This window comes from Lepus europaeus, chromosome 21 (assembly GCF_033115175.1).
Source record: "Lepus europaeus isolate LE1 chromosome 21, mLepTim1.pri, whole genome shotgun sequence".
Classification (NCBI taxonomy): domain Eukaryota; kingdom Metazoa; phylum Chordata; class Mammalia; order Lagomorpha; family Leporidae; genus Lepus; species Lepus europaeus.
This window is the reverse complement of record NC_084847.1, coordinates 11,494,228-11,505,267: the sequence shown is the minus strand read 5'-3', so window position 1 is coordinate 11,505,267 and position 11,040 is coordinate 11,494,228. Positions and strand designations below refer to the sequence as shown.

At 47.3% G+C, this 11,040-nt stretch overlaps 1 protein-coding gene across 1 annotated transcript; it reads right to left on the bottom strand.

Moving 5' to 3' along the window:
- Positions 1-402: 402 nt before the first annotated feature.
- On the bottom strand, positions 403-987 carry LOC133750352 (large ribosomal subunit protein eL21). The gene has a single exon (XM_062179922.1). The coding sequence runs from the start codon at positions 898-900 to the stop codon at positions 418-420; it is 483 nt and encodes a 160-aa protein (XP_062035906.1). The 5' UTR covers positions 901-987; the 3' UTR covers positions 403-417.
- Positions 988-11,040: the final 10,053 nt, after the last annotated feature.

Here is an 11,040-nt window from a genome sequence, read left to right as displayed (position 1 = left end):
AGATCCGGATGTCTTAGGGGCTGATTCTGAGGTCAGAGTGCTGTTTAGGGTATTTGTCATTCTATGAGTCTGCTGTGTGGACTGCATCCCATGTTGGAACTTTCTCTCCTCTGTAATTCTGTTGTTATTACCAGACATTTGGCCCTATTTATGTGATCCCTTTAACTTTTAATCCTATCTATATGATCAATTCTACACTTACTATGATCACTTTATCACATAAGATGGGATTAGTACCACCCAGCTTAATGGGATTTGGAGTCCCATGGCAAGCTTTTAGCTTCACAATTAGGGGTAAGTCTGTGGGAATGTGTGCCAAACTATACAGCTCCTCCCTCTCTCATTCCCACCCATAGAGCATCTTTTTTTTTTTTTTTTACTCAATTAGCTCTTATTTATTTATTTATTTTACATTAATTATGCCATGAATTCATAAGGAATGGGTTCCAGCAGTTCAGGTTCCTTTCCATTGGTTCTGACAAAGTGGGCTTCTCTGGGTGGAGCAGGCTGACGCTTTAGTTGAACCCAGGTACCCTTCTCTTTGGCTTCCTTCTTTTTCTGATCATTTTCCTTCACACGTTTCAAGAAGCTATCTCGGCTCTTAGAGTGCTTAATGTGTTCAATACGCACATTTATTCTCTTGGCAAGAATCTTGCCCTTCACTTGTTTGTTTACAACAATGCCAACAGCATGCTGGGTAACGTTGTAGACTCTTCCAGTTTTTCCATGGTAACATTTATGGGGCATTCCTTTTTGAACAGTACCCATTCCCTTGATGTCCACAATGTCACCTTTCTTGTAAATGCGCATGTATGTGGCCAAAGGAACAACTCCATGTTTTCTGAAAGGCCTGGAGAACATGTACCGGGTACCTCGCCTCTTTCCCTTTGTGTTCGTCATCTTGGCGAATTACGGGATCCCACCACGACTGAGGCCTAGACACACACCTAGGCCTCAGCGGACGTGCAAAGCAATGCTTTAACTCCGCTCTGGCTATACAGTTCAGTCCACATCCGACAGCCTGACAACCTATCCGAGAGGGGTCAGCATATCCAAGCCGAAACGCTATCAGGAGGATTAAGTCCTTGCCGGATGAGCCCGAATCGCCTCACCCACAACGTCTCAGGCCCGTCTTTCCCGAGACGCTTCCCCAGCACAGGGCCGCGGCACGGCCATTCGGTCCTCAGTCCCCGGGCCGCTGCCGGCCCGGCGCACGCCGCACCACGTAGGGCAGGCCACGGTTAGACCCACGCTCGCCAGTGGGCCCCCAACAGGATAGATGGGTTCTCTAGAGCCCCGAAGCACGGCCTAGCCGGCCACGGGGCTTCCATTCCGGCTTACAGAACTCTTGAGGGCTGGGAGCCACGCGAACTGCCTACCTGGAAGATGGCGGCTCCGGCCGAAAGGCCATAGAGCATCTTAATGCAGTGTCAAACACCCACCTTTCATGATCTTTTATTTCTAAAATCTTTATATAAGAAGAATAACATTCTTCTATATAACCACAATGTTATTACCAAATTCCAGAAATTTAATATTCATACCATACCATTATCTGATATGTGAGGATACTTTAAAAAGTTTGTGGACAATGGAATTAGAAGACAAACTTATTTGCATGTGAAAATTTTTGAAATAAGGGTCTTATGTAGTGGTGCAGCAAGTTAACTGCCACTTGCAAGGCAGGCATACCACATCAGAGTGCTGGTCCTCCCAGCTCTTTCGCTTCCAATCCAGCTCCGTGCTAATGTGCCTGGGAAAGCAGTGGAAGATGGGCCAAGTAATTGGGCCCTTGCCACCCATCCTGGTTTTTGATCTACCCAGCCCTGGCTATTGCTGCCATATGGGGAGTGAACCCATGGATGGAAGACCTCACTTCCTTGTTTGCTCTCTTTTTCCCTCTCTCTCTGTTGTTCTCCCTTTCAAATAAATCAATCCTTAAAAAAGTTTCAAAATCCATGCATAATTTTTTCACTTATATACTTTTTTAAATTAAAAAAAAATATTTATTTTATTTGAGAGTTAGAGTACCAGACAGTGAGAGGGAGAGACAGAGAGAAAGGTCTTCTATCCGTTGGTTCACTTCCCAGATGGCTGCTACGGCCGGAGCTGCGCTGATCCGAAGCCAGGAGCCAGGTGCTTCCTCCTGGTCTCCCATGCAGATGCAGGGGCCCGAGGACTTGGGCCATTTTCTACTGCTTTCCCAGACCACAGCAGAGAGCTAGACTGGAAGAGGAGCGGGCAGGACTAGAACTGGCACCCATATGGGATGCCGGCACCACAGGTGGAGGATTAACCTACTGCGCCATGGCGCCAGCCCCTCATTTATATAATTTTTTAAAAATTTATTTATTTATTTGAAAGAGTTACAGACAGAAAGGGGGGAGAGGGGGAGAGAGAGAGAGAGAGAGAGAGCGAGTGAGCTTGGGAGAGCGGGAGGGAGAGAGGGAGGGAGGGAGGGAGGAAGGGAGGGAGGGAGGGATCTTCCATCTGCTGGTTCACTCCCTTAATAGCTGCAATAGCTGGAGCTGGGCTGATCCGAAGCCAGGAGCCAAGGGCTTCTTCCCAGCCTTGCATTTGGGTGCATCTTCTGCTGCTTTCCCAGGCACATTAGCAGGGCGCTGGAACAATATCTAGCTATAAAGTTATTGAGTTTTGTTTTCTGAATATTTATCTTCCAATTGTCTCCTGTTTATGGCAACTGTCATGTGTTGCCTATTTAGGGAAGTGATGCATGATTTTATTTTTCATTTAAAAAATTAGTTAAGTTAAAGGATTGCAACAGATCAGGCATGGGAATCTAGTTCAGGGTTTCAGCCCTATTGACCCGTGGAGCCTGGTAATTCTGTGTTGTGAAGAGCTGTCCTGTGCATTGTGAGATGTTGTATGGCATCTCTGGTCTCTACCCATCCTCTGCTCTCTTCCCAATGTGACAAACCAGATATGGCCAAATGTCCCTGGCAGGCAAATTCCCCCCATTGAGTCACTCATCGGGGCCAGCACTGTGGCACAGTAGGTTAATCCTCTGCCTGCTGTACCGGCAATCCATATGGGTGCCAGTTCTAGTCCAGGCTGCTCCTCTTTCAATCCAGCTCTTTGCTATGGCCTGGGAAAGCAATTGAAGATAGTCCAAGTGCTTGGGCTCCTGAACCCAAGTGGGAGACCTGGAAGAAGCTCCTGGCTCTTGGCTTCAGATCGGCCCAGCTCTGGCCTTAGTGGGCATTTGGGGAGTGAACCAGTGGATAGAAGACCTTTCTCTGTGTGTCTCTCCCTCTCACTGTCTGTAACTCTACCCCTCAAATAAAAAAATAAAATCTTAAAAAAAAAAAAGTTATTGACCTAGCCAAAATGAAGTGTGAGTGACAGCAGTATGGGAACCTTGGAGCAGTGCTCCTGCCTCTGCCCAGGTCAGCTCAGGGGATGTTAACTGAGTGACGTCACACGCCTGGCATTGTGCTGGATCCTGGGGAGACAGGTAAGCAAGACACAGTCCGGTTCTGCAGGAGCTGCCATGAAATCACAAGGGAATGAAAAGTGTCCAACATGCAGAAAAAACAAAGCCTAGAGGAAGCAGCTGGGAAAAAACTCCACTGTCACCTGGAATTGATTAATTAATTAATTAAGCCTCGTGACACTCACAACAGCTCTTCTGCCCCAGTAATTCTTTTAAAACCATGAATCAGATCACGTGCTCTCCCTACTGAAAAGCCTGCAGTAACTGTCCAGCACACTTAGAATGAGAGCCAAACGCCTTGCAGGACTTCAAAGACCCCGCATGTTTCCCTCTTGGGCTTCCATGGGTCTCACTGTCTCGCTCCCCACTGCTCTCAGGGTCCAGCCACTCTGGACTCCTCTGGCTTCTAAGATCTCAGCACGCTGCTTTCCAGATGAGGATCTCTGCATTGGGATGTCTTGTGTGTGGAAACCTGATGCCCAGTTCTTCTTCTTAAGCCAGGAACTCCATCTCCCACATTGGTGCAGGGGCCCAAGGACTTGGGCCATCTTCTACTGTGCATTAGCATGGAGCTGGATCAGAGTGTAGTCGGGGGGAGGGGGCCGACGCTGTGGTGTAGTGGGTAAAGCAGCTGCCTTCAGTGCCGGCATCCCATATAGGTGCTGGTTCGAGTCCCAGCAGCTCCACTTCCCATCTAGCTCTCTGCTACGGTCTGGAAAATCGTGTGGAAGATGGCCCAAGTCCTTGGGCCCCTGCACCAGTGTGGGAAGACATGGAGGAAACTCTTGGCTCCTGGCTTTGGATCAGCATAGTTCCAGCCATTGTGGCCAATTGGGGAGTGAACCAGCAAATGGAAAACCTCTCTCTCTTTCTCTCTCTCTCTCTCTCTCTGCCTCTCCTTCTCTCTCTCTGTAACTTTACTTTAATCTTCCACCTGCAGCGGCAACCTCCCAAATGGGTGCTGGGTTCTAGTCCTGGCTGCTCCTCTTCCAGTCCAGCTCTCTGCTGTGGCTTAGGAAGGCAATGGAGGATGGCCCAAGTGCTTGGCTCCTGCACCTGCATGGTAGAGCAGGAGGAGGCACCTGGCTCTTGGCTTTGGATCAGCGTAGCTCTGGCCATTGCGGCCATTTGAGGGGTGAGCCAACAGAGGGAAGACCTTTCTCTCTGTCTCTCTCACTGTCTGTAACTCTACCTGACAGGTAGACTTACTTTGGAAATTTATATTTACTAATTAAAATTTAAAAAAAGAAATTATGGGATATATATATATATATAGTGGAGTGTATATATATATATATATATATATAGTGGAATACTATTGAGCTGTAAAAAACATGACATCCAGTCATTTGCAAAAAAAGAAAAAAAAAAGATGCAACTGGAATCCATTATATTTAGTGAAATAAGCTAGTACAAAAAAAGGCAGATAACATATTTTCCCTGATCTTGGGTAACTAATTAAATACCTAAAATGTAAGGTATTGAATGGACATTTTGAGAGTCAATGGTTGTTAATAGCCTTTGTGTCTTCTACAGTGTTTTTTCCTTCATCCTATTTGTTGAATTTTTAAAATTACCGTATGGCTATCCTTACTATCATTAAGTAAACTGCAAGTAGATCTTTGTAAAATTAAGAGTAGGAGTGGAAAGAAATGAGGAAGAAATTTTGGGGAGTAGGTGTGAGCAAGTTTAGGGTACAGAGTATCACTATATTCTTAAATCTGTTTATATGAAATACATGATACTCATAGAACTTAATTAAATTTCATAAAAGAAGAAAATAAACAAAGACAAAATGCTTGTTCAAGTACTTTGATCACTTCTTCACTAGATTGTTTCATTGTTGTTGAAATTCTTGAACTCTTCATAGGTTCTGTAACTCTACCTGTCAAATAAACAAAACATTTTAAAAAGAAATAAATCTTTATTAAAAAAAAGTGTATCGGCTGGTACTCAAACTAGCACCCATAAGGGATGCTGATGCCGTAGGCGGCAGCTTAACTTGCTGAGCCACAGCGCCGGTCCCGAGCCAGATCTTCTAATGTTACTTCCCAACCACCTTCCATACAGAGCCTCCAGGCCCACAGGCGTCCCAGGACCATAGGTTAAAGGTAGCGCAACTACAGATCCATCACCAGCACCCTCTCACCCTGTGCTGCAGGGAGAAAAACAAACCCCTAGGGTTTAAGCCACCACAATCATGTTATCTGATACTCGCAACCAAAAGCATGCCTAATTAAATCCCTGTTTGAAATTACTCTGTGAATTCAGCTGCTTGCTTTTCAAAAGATATTTTTTAAAACTTATACACAGTAATTGCATATACTCATGGGATACAGTGTGATATCTCAGCACATGCACACCCTGTGTAATGAGCAGGTCAGGGGAGTTGGCACATCCATTACTCAAACAGTGATTATTTCTTTGTGTTGGGAGCATTCAAAAATCCCCTCTATTACTTATTTGGAAATATGCAGTTCAGTGTTCTCAACCACAGTAACCCTACTGTGCCACAGAACAGCAGAAGTTTCTTTTCCATCAACTGCTCCCCTGGACCTGTTAGCTAACCTCTCTGCCCATCCCCCATGCAGCTGCTTGCTTCTTGTCTCCATTCCTCCACTAGCGCTAAGCCCCCTGATAGAGGCAGTCGTGTAATTTTTGTCTGTTCTACCTGTCAAGCTCTGGGCACAGGATCTGACTCAGGACAGAGTTCTATCACCATTAACCTGGCTGCTCTCTAGTTCCTTCACATAGAAAACAGGAGTCATTACAACACCTGGAAAGACTGTAAGAATTCAGTCAACTCGTGTGGAGCACTGAGAACAGATCCAAAGAATGACACAAAGCACTGCCATCACTTGTGGACTTAGTGAGCTAAGCGATGCAGGAAAGAATTCCTTCCCTGTGTGCTCGTGCAGCAGGGCACATGGCTTCCTGCTTCTCTTCAAACCAAAGCCGTGTTTACTTGGTGCTGACAAGTCAGGCTATTGATTAAGAAACATGACCATGGCAGTGGGATGAAATTCACACCATTTGCAGTGAGCTGGTAGATTAGCGCCTTCGGGGGGTGGAGAGGGGACAGACATGGACACACAAAATGGTAGGGTGCCTAAAGCCTATTCCAGAGTGTAGGCCAAGACATGCTGGAAACAAAACCTAATAGCAAGTTTCACTTTTGTGCACTCATGGAAAGAACAGGACTGCACATTGCAAGTGGTGCTCAGTGAAACCCACTCAAAGCTCAACTGGAAGTTATAGGAACAAAGGTTATAGCCCACCAAGGTCAAAGAGCATCTTTCATTCATTCACTCAACAAATATTTTTTTCTTTTTAAAAATTTATTTGAATTTCAGAGTTAAGAGCGAGAGCAAGAGAGAGAGAAAGAAAGAGATCTTCCATTTGCTGGTTCACTCCCAGATGACTGCAATGGCCAGGGCTGGGCCAGACCAAAGCCAGGAGCCAAGAGCTTCTTCCAGGTCTCCCATGTGGGTGGCTGGGGCCACCTTCCACTGCTTTTCCTAGGCCATTATCAGGGAGCTAGACTGGGAAGTGGAGCAGCCAGGACATGAGCCGATGCCTATATGGGATGCTGGCACCACAGGTGGTGGGTTTACCTGCTATGTCACAATGCTGTCTCCTCAACCAATATTTATTAGCACCTACTATATGCTATATAGAGAGGTATCAGACAGGTTAACACGATGATTAAAGATTTCAAGAGATCTCACAGTATTTCTTCCCTAATTGCCTTGAAATCAAGTAGATGCCAACCCCCAATGTCAGAGCCCATGAGACTTACTTCATTACAAGTAGTACTGCTACTAACATTTCCTAGCAGCGACTCTGCACTAGCAACCATGCTGAAAACACCTTCCTAACTTCTATGATCTGAATATTTAGTCCTAGACTCACAGTTTGGTCCCCAAGATCTTATGTGAGTGGCACTAGGAGGGTGGAAATTTAATCCAGTTAAGGTGTTTGGAGATGGAATCCTCAGGAGATGACTGGACTGGATTAGTTCCTTAGAGGAGCTCCCCCATAATTAAATCCTGGTGGTTTTGTAAGACACCAGAGAGAAGGGCCGATATACACCCCCTCTGTAAGATTTATTTATTTATTTAAAAAGGCGAGTTAGAGAGAGAGAGAGATGAGATAAAGAGAGAAAGATCATCCATCTGCTGGTTCACTCCCCAGTGGCTGCAACAACCAGAGCTGACCAGGAGCCAGGAGCTTCTTCCAGGTCTCCCACATAGGTGACAAGGGCCCAAGGACTTGAGCCATCCCCTACTGCTTTCCTAGGTGCATTTGCAGGGAACTGGATTGGAAGTGGAACAGCCAGGACTTAAACTAGTATCCATATGGGATGCTGGCACAGCAGGCCTTGGCTTTAACTTGCTGAGCCACAGCACCACAGGGCCACCCCCTGTGCCCTTTCCCCTTCTCTTGCCATGGGATGCTCTGTACTGCATGGGAACTCCACCAGCAAGAACACCGTTACGTGATGCCATACCTGTGGGTTGCCCAATCTTGGTCTTGAACCTCTAGAACGGAGTTAAACAACCCTCTCTTCCCTTCATAAGTAGCTTGTGTCAGGCATTTCATTGTAGTGATGAACGCTAACTACGACAGCAACCATGGCTAAGACCATTTGCTAGGATCCTAGTCAACATCTACTTCCCTATTGTTCTGTACTAACCCTAAACAAAGAATACACATTCTTAAATAAAGCTGGCACAAAAATTTTATTATCAGCATTGAAACATGCATCCTAGGGGGCACGGAGGCATTATTTCATTTTTTTTCTCGTAAGTCACTGAGGTAGAAGTTAGTGTTACACTGATTTTACAGTTGAGCAAACTGAGGTTCAGGGAGTGGAAATGAATTGTCCAGAGCCATGCACCATCTTGCTAGCGGAGGTAGAAAGCGAATCCAAGCAAGCTGAGTCTAGTACAACGGGGAAGGTTTGCAAGCACCTACCAGCTCATGTTGTTGGATCAGTCAGCTGGCTTCCTTTCCCTGAGTTATCTCCCTCCCTGCTTTAAGGTGAACCTTTTCCTGTCCAGTGCAGCGGGGAGTGTAGAATGAACAGGTGGGGGGGGGGGGGGAGGGAGGGGGGTAGAATGAGAAGAGGAGGAAGGGGAGGGAGAGAGAGGCCAGGAAGTGGTCAGCTGTGTCAGAACTTCCGTCTAGAAAGAGTATGGAAAAAGCCAGAGAAGCTTTGGCATCATTTTCCATGTGGAATTCTGCAAAGAGGTAACATTAAGATATAATCAGCATGCAATAGAGGTAGATGGAGGGAGGCCTTGAATTTTACATTCAGAAGGTTCCAGAGAGTTCCGTGTGCCCCAAGGAGGGCTGCAGAAAGTAGAGTGATTGTGAGGCTAAGGGGAGTTCTCTGGGAGTGATATAGAAATTTGACCCCTTAAAATTATATCAGAATGTGGCCCCTGAAGGTTCCCCAGAAGTCCCATCTGGGGTGCCACATATGTTACTGGAATTTGGGGTGCCATTCGATATCATCATATGCTTATGAATAAATCCCCAATATTAATAAGCCTGAGTGAGTTCTTGCCAGATATTTAGAGAATTCTAAATGCCGGCGTAAATAAACAAGGCAGCATGGTACATCTTAAGCTTTTGTTTAGTGCAAAAGATGCATAGCAGAGTGAGAGCTTTATCTAAGAAAGAGAGAGGTGGGGTAAATCTGGGTTCATACCGAGTACCAGGAACCAGCCACGTGGAAGAACATCTAGGCTAGGAAGCCTAGGGCGGGTGGCCCAAAGGCCATGCGCCCTGGAGGGCTACAGCCAGCCCGCTCCTGGCAAGAGGCCAGGGCAAGGGAGGGAGGAAAGGGCTGGACACACCCTGTGCCAGGCTTTTAATCCACTCTGAAAGGGGAGTGGCACTGGCCAGCCAGGAGGGGCCTTGAGTTGACTGGTCTTACCCCTAAGCATTCAGGAGTCCACCAGTCGTAGAGCCAAAGTTGCAGCTGAAATAGCGACCAGGGGCAAGGGATGTCATTGTCACAGAGGCAGGCGGGGACCCACTGAGCAGTCTCCCCTCCCTGTGCCCCCAACACCACCTGGGTGGGACAGAGGAGGGGCAGGAACTCTGGAACAATAGAGTGTGGAACTGAAAGGACCTCAAACCAAAAGTGCTTGGAGATAACATTCACTGGCCAGTTCCAGTCCCTGTCAACCAAGGGCTACCCCATGGTTGAAGCTTGGGAGGAAGGCGAGGGCGGGTATACAACACCCAGAACGACTTTGCTCTGTACTGCTGAGCTACAGAGAGACAGGCACCAATGTGCTGTCCTGTCGTGGCGGGTCCTTCCGCGTCTCCTCCAGATTTTGCTGACAAGCAAAGTGGAAGCCACCCCGGAAAGCGAACACCTTCCCTGAGCTCAATATTCTTGCTTTCAAAACTGGGCTAATAAAGGCCACCTCCCAGGATTACAAAGTAAAAACCGGGACCAGAGCCGGAAGGAGCGTGCTGACAGGGAGATGCTGGACGTGGGAGCTCAACAGCTGCCCTCCTTTTCAATCCACCGTCTTCTCACGAGTGATGTCTGGAGCATCTGGTGGTGGCTCAGGAACCGGAAAAGGATAGACTGCTCTCTTTCTCTTTTTAAAAAAGATTTATTTTTATTTGAAAGGCAGAGTGGCAGAGAGAGGGGGAGAGACAGAAAGAGATCTTCCAGCCTCGGGCTCACTCCCCAGATGGCTGCAACAGCCAGGTCCTGGCCAGGCTGAAGCCAGGAGCCAGGACCTTCATCCAGGTCCCCCACAGGAGCCCATGAACTTGGACCATTCTTTGGTACCTTCCCAGGTACAGTAGCAGGAAGCTGGATCGGACACAGAGCAGCTGGTACTGGAACGAGCACCCTGGGCCGGGATTCCTGCATCGCAGGCAGTGGCTTAACCAGCTGCACCCCAACCCTGGCTTCAGTTGTTCTCTTTTTAATTGGTCTATTTTTTGATCTCTTTGGCTTGTACTGAACCTGGACTTGTTTTCCTAGGGTGAGGCTCATATTGTCACCAATCAGTATTCATTGACCCTTGGCTTGGTTCAATGAGTGAATGAACGATGAAGGCCTTTGCTGGGGCCAACAGGAGCCACAGACACTGAACCGCACAGTGTGAGGCTCTGGCATCTGCTACACGGCAGAGGGACTCAGACCTCAGTCTCAGACAGCTCAGGGTGTGGGTGTCACTGCCTCCAGGAAGACTTCCCTGACTCCCCCGATCTGTTTAAAGTGCCCACTCTGTGTCCCCCTGCATCGTCACACTCTATTTGTCTGCTCATCACAGGTCCTGCACTTGATGCTGAGTGCTGAGGGACAATGCTACACCTCATTTCATCTTTCTGTTCCCTTAGCTCAGAATCTGACCCAAGATGGGTGTTCAGGAAACAGCAGGAACCATTGGCTGAGTGCCTCTCAGCTACCTGGCACTGTGGCACGTACTTTAGCTACCAATGTCCTTGACTCCCTCAGTAACCTCAGGACCCACGTGGCCTTATCATGCCATTGTACAGGCAAGAAAGCTGAGGCTCAGAGGAGCTAAGAAGCCTGCTGTGTCTTTCTT